Here is a 27,622-nt window from a genome sequence, read left to right as displayed (position 1 = left end):
TCACTTTATCAGTTAGCCTCATTGAATAAAATAAATAAATATTGTTAAATAATAAATATTTCATGAACTATGATCTTAGCACAGAATAGAATATAGATTAAATCAATTCTGTGATCTTAGTTGATGAATATTAAATATTATTTATTTAGAATTGTAGTCTATTTTTAAATTTACTGTGTCACATATACTGTAACTTGTAAGTATAGGTACCTATTATCGATTGTTTTTAATTTTTCATACTAAAAAAAAAATAAACATAAATATATTTGTTTGTCATACCTATTCAATATAATTTCTTAGATTGAATTTTATGAATATAATTATTTTAAATTTTAGTTGACAATCAATATGGCTGCTATAACAAAAAACAAGGGAAAACAATCTACCAAATACTTGAATCTAACTGATTTTGAACGTCTTGAAAGCCATGTTGAGTCGGAAGGCGATTTGTTGATAAAAAAATTATCTTTGAAACAAACTGACAAACATTTAACTCTAGAAAAGTAATATATTTTTATAAATTGAAATAATTACAATTATTTATGCTTTAATTTTTCTTAATGATAATAAATAACAATAAAATAATTTGGGAGAATCGAAATTTGGTATTTAAATAAAATTATTATTTTCAGGCATTTGAGTCAAGAGCGTAATTTTATTACCAGTCATGAATACATTTCTATCACTGAAATTACTAAAGGAGAAATTACATTGCCAGAGTTTTGTACTAAAGTCAATGAAGCATCTTCTAATCAATTAAATTCTAATAGTATTCAAAAACCTTCTTTAAAAGTTTCAGAGTAATAAGAATTATTTTTATAATATTTAAATTTTAAACTGATTTTTTAAAATTTATTTTTAGTTGTTTAAGTCGCCATGAACGAGAATTAGCATTATGCGTGAAACCTAATAGTACCGAAACTAAACTTTTAGCATTTGCTTTATCATGTGAAGCAAATGAAATTACTAAACTAAACAATACTTACCCTATCGATCATCCAATCAATCATCTTGGTCAAATACACAATGAACAATTTTCCCATTTTAATGCTTCACCAATTAAAACTTCAAAAATGATTAGACGGAAACGAAGACAATTACTCCAATCTTTTAAAAAACCAATTGAGGTAATTTAACCTTAATTAATAACTTAATTAAAACTTACATTTTGTTAAAATAAGATGTTTTTAATTTTTAGTGTTTATAAAACATATACTTGTATTATAAATTAAAAAACTGAATGTAAACAATAATAGCAAAATGATTACAATCAATATATTTTTGTATTATGTTAACATTATATTTTTGTTTTAGATACCTGAAAAACCAATAAAACATTATTCTAATCCTAAATCTCTTTGGGATTTAAGAGAAGATTGTGCAGCAAACTCTGGCTTAAAATTATATACGTGTGAAACATCCAAACGTACAGAGCAATGCATTGGTGTGTTAGAATTGGCAAATGAAGAGGATAAAATTAATAATTTTTCAAACTCTATCCATGGTCAGCGTTTTGTTGCTAATAACACTCAAGTTCCAATAAATAATTATACTAAAATGAATGAAGATCAATTGAAAACTTTACCTTATTTTAAAAACTATCAAAAAGGAATCCCATCAAAAGTGAATACTTAAAATGTTTTATTAAATTATTAATAGTATACCTAAGATTATTTTTCATATTAAAATTTATTTATTTAGATATTGTATGTGAAAAATATTGCCAAAGGTGTTTGTGAAAAACATTTGATATCTGTGTTTGGGAAGTACCAAAAGTTACAAAATTCAGACATAGTTTATAGATATATGAAGAAAGGAAAAATGAAAGGACAAGCTTTTATTGAATTTGAAAGTAATTATTGTTTTTATAAGTTTTGTAATTATACATTTAATTAGACAAATTTATTTTATAATCATTGAATTTAGAATTTAAAATAGAGTATAATAGCTTATCTTTTAAAATAAAATAAAATATTTAACAAAATATGATATTGTATAAAATAAACTTTAAATTGATTGAAAATGTTTAGAAACTGAAGTGGCAGAAAAAGCATTAGAAGAAAACCTTGGACTTATACTTGAAGAAAGGCCATTAATTATTCAATTTGGAAAGAAATAATTGTTGTTGATAATTTAATTTTGAAGTTAAAATTCATTTTGAAAATATGTAAGTATTAATTATAACAAATATAAATTTATGAAACTATATGTTTTTTGTTATTATTATTTATTAAAAATATAAAAATTTTAGTATAAACTTAAATGAATCAAATATGTTCCAAAGAGTGTGCTTTGTTTATTATGTTTTTAAGGTGATCTGAGTGGATAGGCCTCTGGTTGTCTTGTGAACTCATTCTATAATAACTAAATTTTAAATATAAAGATATTTCCACATAATTATCTAGTTATCACACATATTGTTAGTATTTGTTAATTGGTATGTATCATTGTTCAAGTTACATACACATATGAGTATGATCCCATCTTCACTATATTACTACAAGACATAAGTTAAATTAATAATATGTAGAAAGTGTTAAGTACTTGAAATAAATATCTATTCAATATTAGTTGTCATAACCAGCACTATTTTTATAATTTTCTGATATTTCTGCATCATTATACATATACATTATTAATTTTAAAATGTCAGTCAATGTACTTTGTTTGTCTAGTATTTTAGAATTGCTTTGATTATAAATGTATATGATGTGTACTTTGAGCACATTGTTTTTGGAGAGGTAAAATAATATTAAACATATTTAAAATTTATTTTTATTTCTATTGTAATCTTTGTTGTATGATGAAAGAAATATACTATTATTATTTTGTATAAAATTACTCATTATTAAAATTGAAAATAAAAAATTTCTAGTGCCTAATATCTTTTTTATAGGAGGTATTTGTTTTTGTTTTTTTTTTTTATAAAAATAATGTAATATACAAATCTTAAATACTTACTGCTGAAAAAGTAAAACTAAAAATTGATTTAACAAACCGTAGATAATATTTTTATTTACAATTTTATTGCAATGGGTGTTTTTGCTATAAAATCATTCTAAACCGATATTTGATCAAGTATCTATTAGTGATTTTAATCGTACTGATATAAAAACTTTTGTAATAGCATTTATATTTAAATTTTTAATTTAAACTTATATTAAACTCCTTAAAATTGCTTACACTTGTCTTGATATTGCTTATCAATCATAAAATGATGATCTATCTGTGTTATGGATATGCAACCAAAGATGTACCACTGTTGTCAATCTATTGATTATTTTACATAATAATATTTAAATTTTATTATTTTGTATCTATTGGTCATGATAAATAAGTATCTATTGCATAAAATACACTATTATTAAAACAAACGTCGTTCGTGGATCACGAAACATCCTGCTAATTCGATTCTTAAGTTACAAGTCGTTCAGGTCGATTTTTTTATACTGTGACTAAAAAACGAATTACTGTAGGTAAATACTTTAAATTTTCATCAAATGTTTATATTAGTATTATCTATACAAGATAAATTAAAACAAGGTTCAAAGTATTCTGGCTTTTTTTTTAATTATTTATAGACAACTGAAACTTTTGATTTATCTAAGAGTGTTTTTGTTTTTGATATGTTGATAAAAAAATGTTGGACCCCAAAAAACTTGAAAATTAAATACAAGGCTTTTATAAGTTATTCTTATTGTAGTTAAAAAAAAAAAAATCAAAAATCGTGGTTCACAATTTTTTTTAGAAGCGTTTAAAGTTCAAATTTTTTATGAAATATGTCAAAATCACGAAAATTTTCAGTAATTTTGTTGTTGAAAATTCATAAAATATTTTGTATAGGCTGTCAAATCATTTCTGTTCAAAACTGTTTTTCATATACAATGATACCTATCATTGCATTCAAATTCAACACATCTATTATAGACCTACTCTTATTTGTCCGAGGTCCACTTGATATCTACTGTACAACAGAGCGTTACCTACTTGACCACCCATTTTTAATTTGAATGAAAATTACAGGTGATCGATTTTTGAACTAATTAAAGAAATAAGAAATTAAACTACTAAAAATCTGTCCGCCGGAATTTGATAGGAACAGATGCATCATCTTTGATTTTTGAAATTATTTAGATGGATTATAATAAATGTAAAGAATGTAAAAAATACATTAAATTATTTGATTGGCCATTTTTTTGTATACCTATTACAAACAACGAATACAAATTCTTAACAAGTAGTAGGTATCTTTATTATTTAAAATTATTATTGTGCTTAATGACGTATATTAGGTAAAATATATTATTATAAATTAAATAGTCTGCAGTAATTCGTTTAAAAATTAAATACAATCATTTTAATGTAAAACGCACAAAATCCATTACAATTTTTGTAAAAATATTGAAAAGATTATCTGTGGTCAGGATATCCATACTTCTGCCTTGTTGATGATAATTTGGTATAATTTCAAACTTTTGAATACATCCCCTTAAAATATATTTTAAACAAATTAAATATTATACATTTTTAGTTATTATATAATTCTTGTTTTTTTATCTTACCCAAATAAACATTCTTCTTTAAAGCACATAACTTTTACTATATTAAAAAATATTACACCCAATGTATGAGCAGTGGATGTATTGACTTTGTTTAAACATTGCTGAAATTTTCCATCACATTCACAATGTGATCTGAAATGTAAACAAATTATTTTATTTAATAATATTAAGATTTTAATAAAGATTTTTTAGTTTTTATTTTAAAATTATTTTAATAAATATTTAGAATTCTTAATTTTGATCTACTATAAGTACCTAACAACTATATCTAATTTTCTTTGAGAAATCTCTATCAAAGTTGATTATCAGAGCATTTTTTCTACTAGAAAAAGTTACTTGAGATACAAAAATAAAAAATAAATAAATATTAGCTACTCTTATAATTTAAAATAAAACATAGTTATTTTTTATTTTAAATATATTATAGTTTAGTAATATAATAAAAAAATGCTAACTCAACTAACTTACCTAGTATAAGGAGATGTATTGCAAAGATTAAAATAACATTGACCGGTTTCTAATGTTCTAGTACAATGATCATGTTCTCGACAACAAATATCTTCATCACGATAAACTCCCAGGTCTGAATAATTTTTGGCAATGTTACCTGGTCCACACCATTTTGTTCCTATTAAATAGAGTATTATTTTTATGATTTCTTTGACATTAATGTTACTTAATCATTTTCATTATTTTTACCTGGATATATAAACTCAATGTTTTGACATGGTCCTCGTTGTGTGCCTTGGCATATTTTATAGAACAACTCTACTGATTCAACATACATTGATTCATAAACAAATAGAGGATTTGTTTTCAAAAGTACTTGTATCTCATTTCTATAATAAATAAAATTCAAATTACCTATTCATTACACTACTGCAGTGTTAATCACATAATTCTAACTTAAAAAAGGTAGGCAAGAAGTACCTACTCACTCTGCTGTATATAAGATATTGAGCGAAACTCGTTGTTGAGTACTTAAATAATTATAATGAATTTTTTTAAGTTTTAATTTAATGATAATCTATTGTATAATCTATTGAATGATTCAAAGCAAAGACCGTCTAAATTTTGGTAACAACTGTCATAAAAAAATTACCTATTTTAAAAATAATATTAGATAAAAATTCCTGTCTTTCTTACTGAGAATTTTTAATTTTTGCCTGTTTAGAGTACTAACTAAATTAAATTTTCTATCTAAAATCACTCTCAAAGTGAAAATTGAAGCCTTTTATCGACTATTTATTGTGTACAATGTACATAGGTAAAAAAAAAATAAAAACACGTCATTATAAAATCAATAAATTCATCGCCCCATACTTGGAATCTCATAGTTATAATTAATCCCCTATTACTATAAAATTGAATAAATGAAAATTATAGATAGGTATTAGAAAATTAAAAAAACTACACACGTGCAGGGTATTAAATTAAAATAATTTTTTAAGTTACATAAATTAAGTCTCAAGTGTTTTAGTTGAATTAGATGACTAATACATATCTTTAAACTCTAATTTTGATAAATCTTTTAAGCGCTTATAAAGCCGTAGCCCATAGTTGTTTCTCGTTTTCGCAAACACACACGATGTAGTATTGTATAAATTAAATAGCATATTATTAAATATGTTTATTATAATCTTGATATAGGTATATCTTAGATTCTGAGCAAAGTACCTAATGAATCTTGATTTTAAATTACCTAGGTATGTATTTTTATTTTTACTTGTGAAAAAATGTTTTGATCTTCAATATTGTCTATTCAGAATGGATTTTGGAAATAATAATAAATAATAAATAATAATTGGATTAAATTTATAATTTGGTACAAAGTCAAAATAATGTAAAAACTAATAGTAATTATGCGGCTCCAATTATTTTTAAATTTTTTTTTTTAGATTTTCAGTGAAGTGTTGAATTGATTTTACAATGATGTATGTGTTTTTTTTGTTGACTAAGCATTTTGGGGCAATAAAAATAATTCAATTTTTAAAAATATGGATCGTGTCTCATAGAAAATAAGATCTAGTTGGTACATCGGGGAGTCAAAAGTAAAAAAATCCTTAAAGTAAATTTTTTAATCGGGGAAAAAAAATAAAAAAATTAAAGAAAACACTGATTTTTATGCTCATCCTATTTTCGATAAAATCGATTTTGTTTTTTTAGTGTAACGTACATATTTGAAGTTAAAATATGGTAAATATTGGTAAATATTAAATAGTTAAATTCATAAAAACTCTTCTCTTAATATCTAAGGTTTGAAAATTGAATACAAGATTTTCATAAGTAATTTGTACTGAATCTATAAAATCTAATAGAGACATAAAAACAATTATTTTTATAGACATTTCAAGTTAAAATTTAAACTTATAATTACATTCTTATTTAAAGATAAGTAAGGATGTTAATTATTTTACTTTAAATTAAAAGCATTTTTCCGAGTAACTTGTATTATATTATAATGAATTTGATTATAAGTAGGTAATGACAGTTTTGATTTATTTTAAGATATTATATATTTATAGAATAAATCTATTTTTTCTGTTTTACGATATTTATTTAATTTTAAGTTTTATAAGTTGATATAATATTGTATAAATATAAATTTATTATTATAATAATTAAATACTGTAGTATAATTAATGCAATATTTTCGGGAAAAAATATTTCAACCTACCGTAATACTAAAAGTAAAATAAAATACTTAAATAATTATTTTCCAAAATACACTTATAGTGTTATATCATTTTAAAAATAGATTACCTAAAGCACTTAAAATTTATACCGACTATTTAAAAAATGGTTTAAACATGATTATTTTTTTTTTTAAATGAATTCAACTGTTTTAAGTTACTTATAGTTATTTAAAAACAGTTTGAATTACAATTTTGTTTCTCGGTTAAAAAGCTTGATAATGCAATGCAATGTTCTTTGCAAATTGTTCCATAGAGTAGTTAAAAATATCGAATACTTAGTCTAAATTTGTATAAGTATTTTAAGTTTACATTTATTGCATACTAACAAAACTTGTCAAAATCGCGAAACACTGTAAATTATTTTGTAGTTCAAAATTCAAATAAATGTTTAATTTTAATACCTATAACAATTTAGGTTTTGAACATTTAATACACTATTCCTTAAAAGCTGTTCTTATTTAAATTTAAAAGTTGAACATAAAGCCATATTGTTTTTATATGAGTTTTTAAATTTCAAATATAAAGATATTGAATATTCAAATGTAAAATAGCAATTTTTGCTCAATTCATTTCGTTATTTTGTTGAAATTAAAAATATATTAACAGTAGAAACTTGAAATATTTTACTATTGATTATAAATTAACTTTCTACACATTACAATTTTCTAAATATTTGGACAAAATAACATACTTTTATATCAAGAACCTATTGGCTATTATCACCACCCTACTTCCTACGGTATGTCTATTATAGGTATGATAAAAAGGTAATAATAATAATACCTATTGTTAAAAAAAAAAATTAATAACACTAATATAAGATATAATTTAATAATTATTAATAAAACACACTAATATTAGTGTTGTTTCCGAGAAAATTTATGAGTAATTGAACTATAATATAAAATATTTTTAGAAGTATAGGCTGGCTCAGAATCGTGTTCCGCATATGTTTTGTGATTTATTATTGAATTTAAATTTAAAACAAGCATTACTGTGCTCCACTCAACTTCCTATATGAGCACAGCAACTTAATTAACAACAGATCGAATTTCCTTGTTTTTTCGTTTATGCGAATTATTGAAAATAAACTTGAACAAATTTAGTGAAATGTATTCTAAACTTTTAAAGTTTAAAACTAATGAATTTTGTTAATCGCAACTACCGTGCATGAAATGTTAAGAATTCGGCTATTGTACTTGTACGGTAATTATATTTTATACATGATTGTGTTTCTATGACAGATATGTCTTCTTTAAGGTTAGTCACTGTTGGAATATTAATACAAAAATTTACAATTTTTGTTTGTATACAAACAATTTTCTTATTATTTTTTTTATTAAAACTATTAATTGGGTAAATAGAATTTTGTATAGAATTAAGTATATATATAATATATATAGCTAAAAATTATTAATTCATTTTAAATATTTATTATTCGTTCAATATTACTGAAAATTATTTAATTATAAAATGCTAATTTTAGTTACCTTATGATAAAATATATAGCATAACCATCAAAAATTATTAGTACATTTAAAATATTTATTATTCGTTCAATATTAATAAAAATTATTTGGATATAAGATGTTAATTTTAGTTACCTAATAATAAAATATGTACCTAAATTATTGTATATTATCGTTATATTACCTAACATGAATAATTATCATAACGATTTGTTTTTCTTACTAGTTTATAAATCACGAGTCTAAAAAATTATTAAAAAAAACCTATAAAACAATAATTAGTCTGCTATGTGTCTATGTATACATATTATGCAGCGACAAAATATAGTAATTTATTTTAAATTAAAATCATTTATAATATTGTTTTACGAATTTTAATTTAATTATTGATTCGATTTTTTATGTTAAAATTATGTACTAAAATTATATAAAGGTATGTACTCAAAATAAAAAGATAAAACCAAGAGCATCAATTAGATTTTTTTGAACTTAGCAACTTCCTAGTCATTTATAAAATTATTAATTAAATTTTTTAAATTACTATAAGTTTTTGAGTAATTATTTTCATAATATATTAAATAAATAGGTACTTATTTTTAAATATTTATAAATATATTAATTACTAAACGTTATGCATGTTCCTATTTGAAGCAATAAAATTTATTTAAGTTTGATAATTGTAGGTGTTGCTAATTTGCTAGAAACAACATTTTGCATAGTCAATTAATTTTTAAATTGTTATACATACATTATTTTACAATTGTTAATTAGGCTGTTACAACTTAACCATGGTGAAATATATTAGATGTTGGTACCATAATAGTATTGGCGTATCCTATAAGATGAGAGAAAAACATAGGAAGTGTTTTTAACATTCAAAATATTAAAATAAAGTAAGATGTTATACAGTTCAAGAAATGATATAATACATAACAAAGAAATATTTGTAATTTTACATTTTGAAATTAAGAGCAGTTCACCCAAAGATAAATTGTTAATTATTATACTTGTTGTTATACTGTATTACTGTATACATGTAAACATCCTTGGGTCAAATTGTTGTTTTTACATTTTTTGTACATTTATTTATATTTTACTCCCTCTCAAATAGAGAAACACATTGTTCTTGTTCATCACGATCAAATCTAATGAAAATGCATATCTTGTCCTCGTAAAATAGTTTCACCTGATGAGGTATTATACTCTTGGTCAACAACCATTAATATTAATTAGTAATTGCTCATTCGTAAAATTACCGGATATAGGATTAGTATCTTTTGGAGTGTATAATAGTGTTACAGATATTTTATTTTATTATAACATCGTGATGATTGTTGTAGTTTTGCTGATTACAAAATATTTATTTTTAAAAACGACGATTTATTTTTTTTATTAATGATATATTGTCTAATTGAAAACATTATGCCATTCACCAAATTGATTAAAAATATTATTATTTTTAAAATCGGTGTTTGTTATGAATTTACGAATTTATGATTTTTAATATTATTATAGTTTTATCACTACTTTCTAATTACTATATTATACCTGTTATTATAAATTCGGCAAATTGGACTTTTGAGTGTTATTTCCAATGCTTTTTTTCGTAATTTGTCAACTATTATCAACGTCCCACTGCAGTTTGCCGACATTGCAGCAAAAAACAATAGTATGAGAATTAATGTAATCTAAAACATTTAACAATGAGTTATATTAAGTCATATTCTAAAACGAATAAAATACAGAAAGCTTTTACACTTTATAACTAATATGTGTGGATTCAATTTAATTATTTTATTATACTTATTTTTGCAAAATGCCTAAATCAAGTTTGAATTTAATTTTTTATATGATTAATCTACCTTTAGGTATTATTTTTATATAATATATTGATTATAAATTATAATTAAATACAATTCTATGTATTATTTCTTTTTTAAAAACTTATAATTTAATCTATTTTCAATTGATTTATTTATTTAAAAATAATATTTTGATACATTTTTACAACTATTTACATATTATGCAGATTTTTAGAATGCATTTATTCATACTATCAAATTTATTTGTGCATTTAAATGTACCTACGGATTTATATTTGCAATATTTATCTCGTAATTAAAAATGACATTAATCATTTATAAAAAAAATTCTTAAAACGCATTTATAATAAAATGTATATACCTAAGTACAAAATAGGAATTAATTTATCTAATAAATTATTTTTTGATAAATATTTCAATGTATTAACTATTATCTATACCTATATTATATTGTTGTTTAAATATTAAAAATATTAAATTAACTTAAAAATTATTTTGATCAAAATATTTGAAAATTGTAGATGATTAAAAACATATTATATAGTATTATTATCTTACCTTCATCACTCTAAGAAATGCATTTGAACTTTTTTCATTTTTTACAATTAAATTAATTTTGAATAATCAGAACTTGAGCTATAATTTAATAGTTAAATTTAGCCAAACCGGAAAAATATACATGCACTATTAATTAAAATCTCTTTAATTTAACATAAAGTTTTAACAGAAAAATTTGTTAAAAATCTTCTTGTATAGCAAGTTAAGCTATTATAGTTTGGTATATCTTAATAAAATCGGCTCTCTTTGAATAATGATGAGTTCATATGCACCTCATCGAAATTTCCGTACACGATACTATCGGACACCTAAACTAAACTGCTCATCGCTTATGGAGTGTCTGTTGACCTCTTGCTGTTGCAGTTTGTTTTGTATAAAACTCAAGGATACTAAGATACTAAGCACCTCCCTCCGGTTTTTGGCCTTAGCTTCTGTTATAGTTAGCATAAAATCCTGCCACGGTGGTCACGTGTTTTATGTAGATATAATATTTATAATTATGAAGTCTATTCTAATACATAGGTACATGACATTAACAATATTATTAGAAATAATGTCTTATTACATTCGTAACTGTGACTAATCGATATTGTTGACTCGTTTTAAAGAAAAATAACTCAGTTCATCCGGAACATGAATTTTCCCAATTTTACTTCTTGTCATAACTACCTTGGCTGGCCCGCAGGGTTTCAAAGTTGTGACCACCATCACGTCTATTTAGCTAGCCATCCGTACATTAATTTTATTCCGATTATCCAATTTTCGGCGTTCATTGACCTTCATTCGGCACGTGTCAATTTAAAACTTCTATACGATTTTTAACTGTCTAAATAGTTTTAAAGCTCTATCATAACTATACAATAAAAAAAAAAATAATAATAAAATTAAATTAAAACTACCTTTAAAAGCAACTAAGCAACCACATAAATCGAAGTACAAATATATAACACTGGTTTTTATTACTCGCAATTTGTGTAGTTCACGGTGAGTTGTATGTAGAGAAGCCGATCGTATTTATTTCATTAGATTATATTAATGATTATATAACATAATATTAATGATTTAATTGATTGTCGTTCTCTAAAGAGAATAATCGTGATGATGTACATCCATTAGTGAACTTAAACAATGTTAAATAATCTAACATTTAGATATAATGTTGCTGTCAGTAGTAGCGCGTAGGTGAAACTATACATGATTGATAATTTTGCCCATCCGAAATCTAATCAAGAAAGTATATTATATTGTATTATTGTGATACCGGTCAATGGTAATTAGCGTATGGGATTGGCCGGCTACACTTATTATATAGTATACACACGGCGCTTAAATCTCCACATCTAATGATTTTAAAATAAATCGAAAAGGACTAATTAGTAAAAACCTTTATAGAAAATATAAAAATGTCTTTTTCCTAAGCTAATATATTAGTACCTAATAGTAATGTATCTAATTAATTATAAATATACTTATACATGTATACCTATACGTATGTTTTTTAACATAAAAAGGTATCAAAGCTTCGTATTACATACGTTACATGAATTATATTTATATATTTATTTACCTCTATTAAAATAACATTTTATACAAAGTCTATTGTTAAACTACGACAATTTACTCGCCTAAAATAAAGAAATAAATGTTTAATACCTATCCATTCCGAGAAAGTTATTATTGTGATTTTTAACGTATCATCTAAAACCTCTTATTTTTTTGCAGAACCACCATTTCCTCTAATATGTTTTCTTTAAGTAATACATCTCCTAAGTTATTATAAAAGTGAAGTATAACTTATCCTTAATTCTCACTGTCTTTTAGTTTCATCGCTAATATTATTTTCTTCATAAAATTATCTCTATGATTTGTAGTATTGCATTTTTTGTTTTGCTTTAAACTATTATACAATAACTGTTTAACTAATAAAACCTCAGGCAATTTAAAATGGATAATACTATGAACACAAAATAACCAAACTATTTAAAATGTATTATATAGCTAAATAATAAACAATTATCAATAACTATTTGATACGAAGTCGCAACTATCTGATATAATTCCTATTTTGTGTAAGTACCTATTTGATTTTAACCAAGGCAACCAATTTTGAATTGTAGTGAAATTATATTAATTATATTAACCAAAATTTGTCAACACGTTACAGCAATAATTTTGATTAATTTAGTTATGGCTTATTATCGTGTTACACCATCGATGTTAGGCACATAAATCCATAATTGACTGTTGTTAACAGAACCAAATCTACTTATCTGATAATTAAAACTTATTATATCAATAAATCCCTTCACCCTTGCCTACCATATTAAATGATAAGTGATTTCTTCTCAAATGAGTCGACAAACCAATAAACAATCGTTATTCGTTCTTTACGTAATCAATTATATATGTTACATTATAATACACACGCTACGTGCATACTTAATGTACTTAATATGTTTAAATGGGAGGTAAATACAATTTATCTAAACAGGTTTACTATGTTTCCATAATAAAAATATTCTATTTTGTATAATATTATATTACCACGGAATAGATATAATAGATATTACCATATAGGCATTTATATAAATATCGGAACTATGCATTATAAATTGCATTGTGTATTGATGTATAAATTATGTATATTCTATATTTACCTATATATATATATATATATATATATATATTTTTTTTTTTAATAAAAGGAATACAACACAATTACTTATTTATGGCGTAGGTAGATAAGAATTGAATCTATACGTATTGCATATAGATTATCCCTATTAACTATACTTCTTGATAACTTTGAAGTCTTAGATTCTGTGCGATGAGATGTGTGTGTGTTTTTTTTTTGAGTTTTTTATTATGTTTGAATGAGAAAATTTGATTTAATCTTCAACATAAATGTGGTTTCTTATAGAACATTTTACTTAATTAGTACTTGAGTGGTGGTGTGGGGAGCGAGTAGATTGAAGTTATCTAACTATGAAAATGTAACAATTAAATTGTAGTTATAAATTCATTAAATCGTTCAATTTTAATATCTTAGAATGATATTTTAATACAAGGTTTAAAAAATTGACAACCTCGTATAAAATCGAGGATATCATCAATGTGTATCAGAAATTATGAAATGTTTATTATATTTAGTGTTAAATACATCTAAATATAAATTAATATATCATAAAATATAATACATTATTCATCCTGAATTATTTTGGAAAGAAATTATAAAATTTATAATTTATTATTTTTACTTTAAATTGTTAAATAAAACCCTTAGATACAAAAAACATATAAACCTAGATAAACTAATGATTTATTTTTAAGTTCAAAATTTTTCACTTTTACAGTTAGGGCATATTATCAATAATGAATAACTGTATTATTTCATCGACCTTCATAAGACTAGCACAATTAAAGTTAATACATATAAAATACTATTATTCAATAAAAATAGTTACAGGTAGTTGATTTACATAGTTATAGGTATATACATTTCCTAACACGCCCCTGATACCATTAATAAATTAATTTGTCATTAGCCATTACTTAATAAATGAATTAATAACGTATGACGTACTTACTGTCTAACTTAAGCTAACTTGCACGTCAACATAATATAACAATGATAATTAATATTAATTATGTTTCTATTTTTCTATAAAATGACGAATTTGTTAATTGTACAAGTGTAACTTGTATTATCAATATTGTGTCAAAATACTAAACACTCAAATTTATAGTTCAAATGCAAGCAAAATTAAAATATTAAAATGGAAATTCGGTTGTTTTATTTACTAAAATCTATAGTTTTTAAAGGTAACTTATACGAAACATAACCGTATCTTACTATAATAGCTTCATTGAAAAATATTATACTTGATTCTCGGTCCTCTAAAATCTTCATTTTGATACAAGTAAGATATTGTAAGATGATATTATATAAGTATTAAGTGAACACAAATCATCAATGAGATTCTAAAATATAAATTTAACATGCAGCCAAAGTCCTTATAGCGCGTCATTATTTCAAGACGACCGTGAATAAAATTAGTTCAGATGTTTAACGATAAATACAAATCGGAAGTATACGAGTATATACCCACACATAATACACATACAATATAAATTTAAAACCTTCAACGTTTTATAATACAGTGTTTAATATTAATTTTTTTTATTTTATTCGCAGTCTTTTGAAAGATAAATCGTCGCCGTCGCACAATACTGTTACTCGTGTAAAACGATAAGTCATCGAAAAAAATATTGCCTCCCTTAAACCTTATATGCAGTTATTACACGACCAGACAAGATATCCTACATCACTATCAGACACATTATATACGCGTATTTCTAATTGTTATCTACTATGGATATATATTACTATATATGCGGTGCATTTACTCTATACAATTATGTAATTGCGTTGTAATAATACAAGCATGTATGTAATTACACGGCTTATGCACTCATATGTTTGATACAAAAATACATATTTTATATTATGTAAATAATATACAGATATATGTGCATATAGGTGATGATCGCAACTTACGTAATACGATTTCAAAATTGCCCGATTAATAATACAAAACAGCGTCAAAATGTGTTGTGGAAACGGACGGATGTAAACTTCACTTGCTATAACAGTATAATATTTATATATATATTATGACGTCAGTAGAAATCCGCGAGAACCATAATACATTTATGCTGTACGACGAGTACCGCCTAATATTATACCGAATGACGATGACGTATAAACCCGCGTCGTTGGTGTTAAAGTGATTTTCGTTTTTAAGTACCTCATAATCGGTGGATTTACTGAATTATCGTAAAATAGATTCACTATTTTTGTGTAGTTTACTATCGTGAGTGTACATACGCATACTATCCATTCGTTTTAAAAGGTAATCTATTAAAGCTTATACATTATTTTGAAAAGTTCTAAGTTTTTACTGTTTTGAATAACATAACTAATATTTTTGATTTCATATTCCAAAATAAACTATTTTTTTGAGTACTTCGATACATAAATGTATAAAAATCAAATTTTTAACGATATTTAGTTATAACTTATAAGTATTTAAAATTTACAATTTCAATGAACCAGTGAATAGTGGCCTAACATTTTGTGAGGTTACCCTTTACCAATCAACTCCGCTCATCTAAATTTTAAATTGTTATGATAACTAACTAATAGCGTTATCAATGTATTGTAATATTGTGATAAATATTCTACTTATAGAAAAATTAAAATTAAAAAAAATACAGATTTTTTTTTATTTATTTCCTTTTAAACATATACCTAATAGTTAATTTAGTGTATAAGTATTTACGCATTACTTGTTTCGCTGTTTAATATTTTGATGTACATGTTGTTTTTTTTTTTGTATTATATGCTGTTGAAAGTTGAAACTATATAATAAAACAATTATTTATCAATTATTACTAATACAACAGCATATAAATCTCTTACGTGAGTCTTACGTGTTAGTAAACTTTGTTGAATATTGTTTATCTCTAAGATGGTTATGTTATATTATACTATTGAATTGATCTAGTAACCAAATATTATATTATATATACCCGTTAATAAAATATATTTTAATATTTTTTATTGATATTTAATCTATTTAATATGTACATAATTATATGAATATAACTCAGAATTGATTGACATTTTACATTAATTATATAGACCGGAAGTCAACTTAAACAAACATAAGAGATGAATGTATATTAAGGTTTTTAAAATGTTATTTTATATTTCAAAACTTATGGATTAGTCCAGGGCTAATATATAACTAATAAAATAAAATCTAGGATGCAAGTAGTATATTAGTTATTTCACATCATTTTTCAGTCATGGTTCAAATGACAAAAATTAATAATCAGATTTCTTAATAATTCCATATTATGGTGAATTTTAAGTATAAACAACTATATATTAATTTATTAAGTAACAAATTCGTACTCATTTTAATACCTACCTTAAAAAATTTAAAAAATGAAAATTTTCAAAAATACGATAACTAGATAAACTTTTTTACCAACAATAAAATATTTTGATTTTAGATTTTTTATACCAAATCAAAAATGCATTCCAGAAATTTTTCCTAACATCCAGAGACTAGTTAAACACTATTAAACGTAGAGTACCTATGTCCTATATAATATGTTGTCATATAAATTCTTCACTTTGATAATATGCAGGTAATAAAAATTGAAAATAGGCGCCAGTCGCCAGACCGACGCGACAAATGCGATCGTTAATATAAAGTCTAGACTCATTTTACCGTAGACAAAATGTGACAACATATCAATTTCAATATAGGCATTTAAAATTGTAATATAAGCTTATATATCTACTAGATTTTTATTTTCTATTAAAACATCATTATACTCAAGTCAACATAAAAAAATCCATCATTAATATTGTGTGCTTAAAAACACATTTTTTGATGAATCTTCGGACAACAATCGTGGCAAGAGTTCTACAATAGGTAAGTACCTAATTTTAAATTATAAAATACAAACGCGTGGTATAATATATTTTTCAAGTATATTTCCGATGGTGTTTTTTAGACTAAGTGCGATAGACACAATATTAAGATTTAAGAGAGACAGGAAGAACAACAATGGATTTAAATAACTTAACAAACATTTAACATTTGGATAGTGCAACATAGTTCCATCAATTCTATATAATAAAATAACCAAACGTGCACAAAATTTAGATTGATACCTATAAGTTAGAAACATAGATAATAATTTTAGACAAAGGTGCAAGGAATATCGATGAAGGATATATGCTTACAAAATTATACCTATATTTTGTCAACATTTGATTTTCCTTAAAAATTGCAATTTTTCCTATTATTTTTTTTTATTATTATTATTATTTTCAGATATTAAAAAAAAAACTCAGAATTGTTTGCTTTTTATTTTTCAAAGTACAAATTAGATTTTTTATTTTGCCAGAATCTAAAAGTTTTTAATGTATTTTATTGATTAGAAATACCTATTGTAATATTTATCAATCTGTAAACATATAGGTGGTCGAAGATTATCGACGGTTATTGACCAATAATAATGCTTATAAAACAGATAATACTACCTAAATATAATATTGTGACTATCGTTTATGATGGAAATGGAACCACTGTTGTAGAAAATATTATCTACAACCGTGGATGGAACAGATAAGAATTATTGTCACGCCAATTAGTTATAAATGATTTTTCAGGAATAATATTATAGAACAATTATTTATTTATTTTAATATTTACTATATGAACATCCAAATGACGGAACAAGTTCCGTCGATGATAGTTTAGATATTATCCATTTCACGAAAAATAATTCATGTTGAGTAATTACGTGAAGTGGAGAAATTGCTGTTCCATTTCTTGAAATGGATGCTAACATTATCCATATCGTGAAACAGTGGCGGCTATCTAGTAAATGAAAAGTTGCTCAAGCACGCCTTCGTCATTTTGGCGGGTAGGTGGGTGGGTAGGTACCTAATTATTTTAGTGAGTACCTGTTGTATTTTCTAAGATAGCCGCCACTGTCGTGAAACGTACAATTCCGTGATGTGGAAGCGACATGTATGAATATAAAATATAAAAACATGCGAGAGGTGGCAAAACTGAAGTTAAAAAACTTAAATTGTTTTGTCCAGATCGGTTTATAGATACTTTAAGCTTTTTAATGATCCATAACGCAATTATTAATTGCCTATAATATGCAAAGAACACTTTCAAATTTTACTAAGCAAAAATTAGGAAACTGATAAATTAAATAATAATATATTATACTTTTCATTCTGTATATTTAATATCGATACAAAAATGTATAGTTTAATAATTAAAATCGTACCCGTAAGTCGTAACTAATATACAAACTGCAGTTGTAAAGTAAAAAAATTAAACTATATAGGTACTAAATTATATTATTATTAATTATTATATTTTGATTATCAGTCATGGGAAAATTTGTTGTAATTTAAATATAGATATAAATATAGATATTCCCGATTATTAACTACAACAAAAAAAATTTACTTAGTTCATAACTATGCAATGTTGTCATTACAAATTACGATATTTATCTATGGCATCCATTCGACGTCACTGTTAGGATCGTCTTTGGTATCATCTGATTTACTCGCCGTTTTGATTATTTTTTTTCCGCCTTCGATCACATACTCTACACCATCGCCGATTTTTGATCCTACTTTGCGTACCGCCTGACCAATGTTCTGTGAACTGAACGTTTGATCATTGATTTCCACACGCATCGATGTGTTAAGATGTGCACAGTTGTTCTGATCAACGATAGTTAAGTCAAATGGATTTACGTTGCTCGAAGAAATGCGATTGCGAACCTAAAAATAAGTTTTGACATAATTATAGGTACACTTACATTTGTATAGAAGTTCGTTGCATTAATCCTATTACTACTATATTGAGATGTAAAAATAACTAGAAGACAGAATGTATGAATTTTTTGGAACAAGTTGAAAAAATGATAGGTTTTTTGTCACAAAAACAGACTTTTTATAATGAATTGTTGTAATTATTTAAATAAGAAATTATTATATTTGAATAAGTAAAAAAAAATCACCTTTCTCTATCACCAAAAATTGAATATATTTGATAAATTATTTCAAAAAAAATAACTAACCTTATCGACGTATTGTTTATCCAAAGTTTTTGATCTAGATAAAATCGTCACTGAATGTCTATTACCAAGAGGTATTTTTTGACAAGAAAATATTCCTGCGTAATTTGTATAGTCCGTTGAAAAAACTATAAACGATGCTTTACCTGCAACACCTTTAATTAAAAATGTATATTTATTAATATATTTTAACTTTAAGATGATTTTCAATCCTTATTTTTAAGTTGAAACAAAGATTAAATAGCTAGTTTTACATTTTTTTACGATGTAGACCCATTGATTTTAAATAATAATAATTCTTATTTAGTATATTACTTATATTATAGTTATATAAATAAATGGTAATTATTCATATAATAAATAATTATTACTTATTGTCAAAGTGTACACAAAATTAGTATTAAAAATTAAAATGTTCTTTTTATGAGTAAAATACAAACCTATATACCTATAATTATTATGTATTAAAACAATGAGCAAACATGCAACACAATTAGGTGATAAGTGAATAAAAACCATGATATAAAATAATTCGTTAAAGTTGTAAAAAACAATGACGTTTTCTATTATTTGTATATAGGTAGGTACGTATGTAATTATTATTATAAAATATCACGACTTTATTTACGCTTTAGATATTAGATGTCTACAATAAGGGTCAAAGATTACTCAAGTAAAGACAAGTGTTGGTAAAGAAGTTACATTTTTAATTAGTGAATATATATCCAATGATTGTATGAGATAATAAACGATAATAGAAATGGAATCGTTTATAGAAACTAGAAAAATGTGGCTTCATAGTTAATACGCAATTTCTAGTTCGGTGTGAAGCGAAATCTTTAATGAAATTGCGTAAACCATTAAATTATTTTAAATATATTTAATGTAAACTTAGTTTTTCTTATTTGCTTTCGATTGAAGTATCATATTACTACAAAATATGTCAAACAGTTACTTACTTAATGGAAAATTAGCTATCATTCTTGAAGGTAAGTTAGGATCCGCTTTTAGATTTCCAATATAGTGGTAATTATTGGATTTCGCCACATTTATTACTGAATTTTCACTTGTTTGATCTAATTTGTATGAGTAGGGCTCGTCTGTTTTTACAAAGTTGTATTCAAGACACCGACTTGACGTTGATGTTTTTTGTATTGCATACCATTTTCCTAAAAGCTGGAGAAATATAATACAATTAAACTAAAATTGATTCGCTTTATAAAGTATATATTGTAACACTTAATTTGCCTATTTAAAATAATAATTTTAATTCATAAATTATAATATAACCATTAGATACCTAACATTGTAACAACATAATTTATGTCATATCTATTTTTAGTAAATATATACGAGTGTATAAGGTGTATCAGAAAGATAATGACGATTATAACAATATTAAATTTAAATTACATTTAAATGCTTGATACTTGATGAGATTTTATGTCATATTTTTCGAATTGTTGGTACAATAGTTCTGTATGGGATTTGAACGACTGAACAATTTACACTCACTAGTCATAATCACATTTAAAATAAACTCATTTACATTTTAAAAATTGTCAATTTACATGGTTACAAATATGAATTATCATAAACACCACTATTTATCATATTACGTATCTTTATTGAAATTGGTTTTTAAGTAAGTGTATGTTCGTAACCAGGAGCGGATTGGCACTTGAAGAATTCAGAGATTTTATCTATGGAAAATAATGGTTTTAGTTTAAATTTTCTAAATTCTAGTTAGGTAATTTATGAAAACATTCATAAATATATTTTTTGATAAATAAAACAAAAAATATATGACTATTTTTAAGGTCATAATAATCTTCAAATGCAATTTATAACCTATTTATAATTTAAGGCACAACTATTATGGCATCATATAGGTAAGTACCATAATGTCGTACGAATAATACAATTGATAAACTATTGTACATTTTTAAATAATATTCGATATTATACAACACTTTTCAGTGGATAGTTATGTTGTATTTTATAATTTATAATATATTATCTTAAATATATTTACAGTGTCTGGTGATAAAAGTAGTTGATAAATTTGGTAAACAATAATGATTACAAAATGTTATAACCTTGGTTCCTACCAAAAAATTTCTAGAATAGAAATTAAGTAGGATATCTATTGGTTTTATATTTTTATCTATGAGCCATGGTGTGATTATGGCTACCCTGCCGATATAGTGACTAAGCAATGAACAAATTATTTTTATGTAAAAAAGAAATACAAATAAGTTTATTGAAACTATTATTTATTTTAGACCATTCCTAAAAATGTGAAAAAATATTGATAGTTACAAATATACACTTGCTTAAAAACTAATTTCAATAAAGAACAACGATATGATAAATTTTGAATTAATAATTGTATATTTCTCTGATTCTAATTCAACTGGTTCATATTTATAATAAATTATTAGTAAGGACTATAATATAATTTGTTACATACATATTAGTTATTAATGTATATGCTAAAGAATATAATTAGCTACTAAATAATTTATTTTAATAAAACTTACCAAATAACAATTTAAGTAAATAATGTTTAAAAAAAAAATTTAATTCAAAGACTTTTATTGACGAATTACAAAAGCAATAAAAGATCCCTCAACGGAGGCAATAATGTTTAATAAAATATATTTACACCTAAACGAAAGATAACAAATATATTATATTTAATTAATATAATTTTGTGTCAATATAATGGAAGTTCCCTAAATTACTTTTTAACACGTTTTCATTTATACACATTGTATATTTACTATAGGTACGCGTACATTAATACAATTATGCATGACTCACAACTTACACATAGCCACAACAATGATAATCTAATTTTATTAATTCAATAAAGATAGTTATAACTTATAACTAAATATAACTTAATATTATGATACAAAAGTATCAGCCTCCAAGCATCGAATTATTATCTATTGTTGGACCTGTATAATAATATTATTACTCTCAAATTTTGAGGTACCGATATAAACAAATATTATAGTTCAATATCAAGTTTTATATTATAACTCATATAGTTTTATGGCTCATTATGTTATCAATTATCATTTATAAACTGCAGGTTTTGATAAAAGTGTACAAAAAATACTTAAATATCAAAACGTAATTTTTGTAAAAGTAAATATTAGTTTTTGATTTTTGTTCAAGTGTAGATATACATATAATATTATAATATAATATAAGTTCTCTGACCACTTTATTTTATTTTTATATGTTTGTGAGATCAATATTTATAAATAATTTGTTAAAAAATATATATCAATATACACATTTTGTTACAATACACCAAAATATGCATACATAATCGTTAAGTTAATAATTATTAATATGAAGCATATTTTTTTAGTTATTAGGAGTTAACTGAGTTAACATACAATACAGCTGTTAACCAGAAAAAAATTAAAATGCAAATTCGTACAAATCTAAGCGCTAAAACATATTTTATAACCATAAATTAAAATATTCTTACATTTGTACCTACTTAAGTATTAGTATATATATATATATATATATTATATATGTACGTGTGTTCTTATTATTTGTCATAATTTCATGAATTTTACTTTTGCTAAATATTTCTACAGATAGGTAGACGAACATTCAACATTTTTCAAATCAAAGTAGAGACTATTATTTACTATTATCTATATTCTATATCATTGACAAATAATAGAACCAATTTACATAGGTAATATACAAGTATTTAATATTGATTAATTATACGCGTACACTGAGCATCTAGTACCTACCATTTGCCCTTTAGACATGATCTGCATTATCGTATTTACTTTTTGTTATTATAATTTATAATGATTAAATTTTCTTAATATTCCAATAATTATTAATGTATAAACATTAAACATCTGCATTACTTAACACTAAAAATAAATTAAAACGATTGTCGATAGTCAATAAATATAATTCATAATAAAATCGTAAATATTCAACATATCAATAATTTAAATTATTTTTACTTTTTGTTTTTGTTAATTTTTCAACTCTATAGAAAATGTGAGGAGTGTTGAAATTAAGATTATACAAATCGCTTTTTCAAGAAGTAAAATTATTATTTATGAACTGATCTAATTTTTAAAATCATAGACATACGTCTTGTAATATTGGTTCCAAATTGTTTTTGTTATTAAGAATACCCATACGTAGAGATATCTTATGTATATTGCAGTACATACTACATTATACAAAATAATAGTTATGTAAGACAATAGATTAAATAAAGTAGAATTTAAAAAAAATGTATCATGTCATATAACGTAAAAATATTTTAAATTTAAAATTAATTGTAATTTTATTTTACTTTAAATAAAAAATACTAAAAATTAATTAAAAAATAAAAATATAAGAATTGCCTAATTCCAAGAACAACTACCAACATTTTATTGAAATATTTTCCCATGATTTATAGGTATGTGTTACAAGCATTAAAATAATATTTTAGAGTGTATAAGTACTTCCGGTAATATAATATAATAAATAGCACCCCCGGATCCAGGCATTCCACTAGTTGCTTATGCAAACGTCTATTATGCCAGTAAGCAAGAAATCAGAATAATTATTTATTTTTGTAACTAACAAAATGAACGTCTGACGATGCCGTGTAACGTATTCAGTTTAACATTTGAATATTGCACTCAGAGAGCTGGTGCTAGTTATTTTTTTTACATATGAGTATGAGATTCATTTTCGGATTCCTATAATTTGATCATCCTTCAAAAAATGGCACTCTTATAAAAATTACTATTAATATTGTTAAGTAATGCCACTGTGGGCTTATACACTTATGCTTGCTTCTTTTGCCCCAAAAAAACCAGTCCTGATTGCCCAATACACTTCATCAATTATTCAATGCTTTATGTATATGTATTTCTATAATTTTACATGATAGCCGATAAGACGTTAATCCTTAATATTGTACCTTTAGTGTTAAACTATAGTTGTCTACATGACGAATATGTATATATTTTAATTGTATATTTGTATGTACCTATTATTTATCTATAGTAACTTTTTGAAAACAATTATAAATATACATATTATATCATTAGGTATATCATATTAAATTAATCATTATAGGTACATATTATATACAATATTATGACTTACCTTATCCATTGAAAAATCAGCCATTGGTTCAAGAGTTGGACATTGGCCGAAATGATATGAATGACACTTCACAGAGTACAGAGATGAACAGCTAACCATCAATACAAGAGCAATTTTCAAAAGCCCCATTATTAAAAAATGTAGATACCTATAAAATATTAACATATCAAATATCAAATATCAACTCCAGTAATTATAAACTAAATTTACAAAAACTACTTGTTATAATTTAACTTATAAATGTATATTATTATTATTTTTTTAATTTCATTGAAATTTTGAGAATAATTTTATAATTATTTAATGTCTTTAGTGTTTGTTTAATCTTTATACTTCGGTATTTCAATATTAATTTAGATAACTAGGTTTGTGTAAAATAATGTAGGTATAGTAAAAACAAAGAGTTTGCCTCCTGCCATAACTTAATTATAATTATGTACCTACGTAATTATTATTTATTGTATTGATAGGTATTAAAACAAAAACATGCAATTCAAACTATGATAGGCCATGAGCCTGTATATTATTACGTTGTTCTAAAAATCTAAAACTTTAATTTTTACTGTATTCAATTAAAATATATTTTAATAAAAAATAGTTCTCGTGTTATAATTAAGTATAATAATGTAATCGTTATATTTTTAAATTCGCTTCTACATATCTAAAATTAACATTTTCTACTCGTTACTTATTACTTATTAGGTATTTAGGTACTTATATAAGTGATAGCAACATATTCAAAAATTAAAATAAACATTTATTTATTATCTCTTACCTGTATTAGTAGTGAATTTAGTACAATATTTTAAAATTAAAATTTTTTTCAATTATAAATGTATCTTATTATTAATAATATTTTATAATAGGTATTACTAATATTACTAATAAGTTATTAGTAATATTATAAAGAATACTATGCATAAATTAATTATTTTTGATGTACTTACAAAATATAGGTATACAATGGTAATCAGTTCAAATACGACTTCCTGAATCAAAATATTATAGTGCACTATAGCTGGAACGTTCACTCACTAGATGTCTAGTTTTAAAACTTCGTGTTATATACAGTTGATATGCGTCTTATTATATTATAATATTTTCTTCCCACTCAGTTACTGATCTGTAGGTTAGCTGTTGTAATAACTATATCTGCTGAGTCATAGTCCATAGGTAGAATGGATTCTAGTAACTCGAACAGATCAACACCGTTTTAACGATATATCATATGTGACTGGACTGGTTTTTTAAACAATGTATGAGTGTATGACTCAAAACTTGAATGTAGGTACATGCATAATAATTCGATTTAAATACGTAGAAGTTAATTTTTATTGTATGCCTAGTAATGATAATTGGTTTAACATAAAAAGACTATTATTATTTTAAAATTTATTAATGTTTTTGAAAATATTTTTTACATACATAATTTTAATTCGTTAAAATTGATTAATTTTTAGTATTTTTTTTTAATGACAATATACATTATTATGCTTTATTTCAATGCAACATGTTGTTTTGCGTATACTTTGATCCATAAAATCGAATTTTATACAAGTAGTTTATAAACTAAGTTTTTTAAATTTAAATGAGACTAATGAGAGTATATATTAGACATATAGTGCCATGATGTAGAGACATATAAACTACTTGTTCAACGTTTGATTTTTGTAGATTTATTTTAAACATGTATATTTTCATTAAAAAGAGTAAAAAAAGTATAAAACGATAACCATAAAAAATAGTTATTTTTCTAAAAGCATTATAGTGTTTTCTGAAATGATAAGTGTTGGTAGGTATGTTGTTGTTGTGTGTTGTTAATAACACACAGTGAGGTTTAACCAATATACTTTTATTTAAACTTTATGGTAATACAAAAATTCACTAATTTAGAGGGGCTCTACCTACCCCTGGGCCGAGAATGGTCAGGTAGATGTAGATCCGCTGTGGCTCAAAACTGTCCATGCAGCAGAATTTAAATTTAACCTAACCTTCCCACAGATTCAATATTCATAATATAAAATGCTTGTCTTACAATTTAGTATTTACTACTTTACTAGCCAATACTTAATGAAATGGGTTAGGTTGTCTTAAGCGAAATGGATCTCCATCTCCTTATATATTTTTACAAGTACTCTATGATATTTCCTAATTTACCGACACCCAATTCTTCGTCAGAATTCACATTTTTTAAAAATACCTAATTTTTAGTTCGAAAAACGGCCAACGGTTGTCGGCAAATTGGAAGTTGGTGAGCTTGGAACAAACCAAAGTTATACTAGTCTACCTTTTTTTTATTGGAATTATCAATTACCTACCCAAGTATACAGGCACGTATACAGGGGAGGTTATGGGGGTAGCCCCCCCAGAAAATGAATAGTTGTTTAGTTTATTTATATCATCATTTATCGATAAGTATTAATTATTGTAAAATTTTTATAAACGCCCCCCCTCCGGATATTTTTTTTTTGTGTACGTGTCTGAAAGTATAATTTGTCTAATAATAAATTTCGTTCGTCAAAAAAATAATTAAATAAAAAATATAATATTATGTCACAAGCATTAACGTCATATTTTTGTTCAAAATATTAAGCTAAATGTTGCTAATGGGTGGCTTTTTAAACAAATTCGTGTTTATGCAAATAATAGGTATTTTTACA

The 27,622-nt window shown here is 24.0% G+C and overlaps 3 protein-coding genes across 5 annotated transcripts; 1 reads left to right on the top strand and 2 right to left on the bottom strand.

The window, feature by feature from the left end:
* Nucleotides 1–30: 30 nt before the first annotated feature.
* Nucleotides 31–16,731, top strand: LOC114126021 (uncharacterized). Of its 3 annotated transcripts, XR_003592554.2 has the most exons (9): nucleotides 31–196; nucleotides 337–503; nucleotides 633–800; nucleotides 863–1,127; nucleotides 1,315–1,623; nucleotides 1,702–1,852; nucleotides 2,031–2,167; nucleotides 15,304–15,555; nucleotides 15,649–16,731. XR_003592554.2 is itself a non-coding variant. In XM_027989879.2 (8 exons), the coding sequence occupies exons 2-7, from the start codon at nucleotides 349–351 to the stop codon at nucleotides 2,117–2,119; spliced, it is 1,137 nt and encodes a 378-aa protein (XP_027845680.2). In that variant the 5' UTR covers nucleotides 31–196; nucleotides 337–348; the 3' UTR covers nucleotides 2,120–2,167; nucleotides 15,304–16,731. The 3 variants fall into 3 exon arrangements, 2 of the variants coding, with proteins under 2 accessions (XP_027845680.2, XP_050053971.1); XM_027989879.2 differs by having other exon boundaries at nucleotides 15,304–16,731; XM_050198014.1 differs by having other exon boundaries at nucleotides 46–206; nucleotides 15,304–16,731.
* LOC114126022 (acidic phospholipase A2 PA4-like) lies at nucleotides 4,330–11,796 on the bottom strand. The gene is made up of 6 exons (XM_027989880.2): nucleotides 11,109–11,796; nucleotides 10,276–10,415; nucleotides 5,262–5,401; nucleotides 5,031–5,190; nucleotides 4,563–4,694; nucleotides 4,330–4,488 (listed from the first exon to the last, which is right to left on the bottom strand). The coding sequence occupies exons 1-6, from the start codon at nucleotides 11,112–11,114 to the stop codon at nucleotides 4,353–4,355; spliced, it is 714 nt and encodes a 237-aa protein (XP_027845681.1). The 5' UTR covers nucleotides 11,115–11,796; the 3' UTR covers nucleotides 4,330–4,352.
* A 2,197-nt stretch (nucleotides 16,732–18,928) lies between the features above and the next one.
* On the bottom strand, nucleotides 18,929–26,068 carry LOC114126007 (apolipoprotein D-like). The gene is made up of 5 exons (XM_027989862.2): nucleotides 25,910–26,068; nucleotides 24,963–25,110; nucleotides 20,759–20,975; nucleotides 19,803–19,954; nucleotides 18,929–19,503 (listed from the first exon to the last, which is right to left on the bottom strand). The coding sequence occupies exons 2-5, from the start codon at nucleotides 25,089–25,091 to the stop codon at nucleotides 19,228–19,230; spliced, it is 774 nt and encodes a 257-aa protein (XP_027845663.1). The 5' UTR covers nucleotides 25,092–25,110; nucleotides 25,910–26,068; the 3' UTR covers nucleotides 18,929–19,227.
* Nucleotides 26,069–27,622: the final 1,554 nt, after the last annotated feature.

The sequence above is a fragment of the Aphis gossypii genome, chromosome 1, assembly GCF_020184175.1.
Source record: "Aphis gossypii isolate Hap1 chromosome 1, ASM2018417v2, whole genome shotgun sequence".
Lineage (NCBI taxonomy): Eukaryota > Metazoa > Arthropoda > Insecta > Hemiptera > Aphididae > Aphis > Aphis gossypii.
This window is presented reverse-complemented; position numbering and strand designations above follow the sequence as displayed.

What these genes read in the sequence shown, in the direction of transcription:
- LOC114126021 (XM_027989879.2), top strand. Translation starts at nt 349, where the DNA reads ATGGCTGCTATAACAAAAAACAAGGGAAAACAATCTACCAAATACTTG. An exon ending in CCTTCTTTAAAAGTTTCAGA is followed by an intron (nt 801 to 862) that starts GTAATAAGAATT and finishes ATTTATTTTTAG; the next exon opens with TTGTTTAAGTCGCCATGAAC. An exon ending in AAAAAGGAATCCCATCAAAA is followed by an intron (nt 1,624 to 1,701) that starts GTGAATACTTAA and finishes TTATTTATTTAG; the next exon opens with ATATTGTATGTGAAAAATAT.
- LOC114126007 (XM_027989862.2), bottom strand. Translation starts at nt 25,091, where the DNA reads ATGGGGCTTTTGAAAATTGCTCTTGTATTGATGGTTAGCTGTTCATCT. An exon ending in CTGATTTTTCAATGGATAAG is followed by an intron (nt 20,976 to 24,962) that starts GTAAGTCATAAT and finishes ATATTTCTCCAG; the next exon opens with CTTTTAGGAAAATGGTATGC. An exon ending in GATAGCTAATTTTCCATTAA is followed by an intron (nt 19,955 to 20,758) that starts GTAAGTAACTGT and finishes TTTTAATTAAAG; the next exon opens with GTGTTGCAGGTAAAGCATCG.
- LOC114126022 (XM_027989880.2), bottom strand. An exon ending in CATTGAGTTTATATATCCAG is followed by an intron (nt 5,191 to 5,261) that starts GTAAAAATAATG and finishes TCTATTTAATAG; the next exon opens with GAACAAAATGGTGTGGACCA. An exon ending in AATACATCTCCTTATACTAG is followed by an intron (nt 4,695 to 5,030) that starts GTAAGTTAGTTG and finishes TTTACATTTCAG; the next exon opens with ATCACATTGTGAATGTGATG.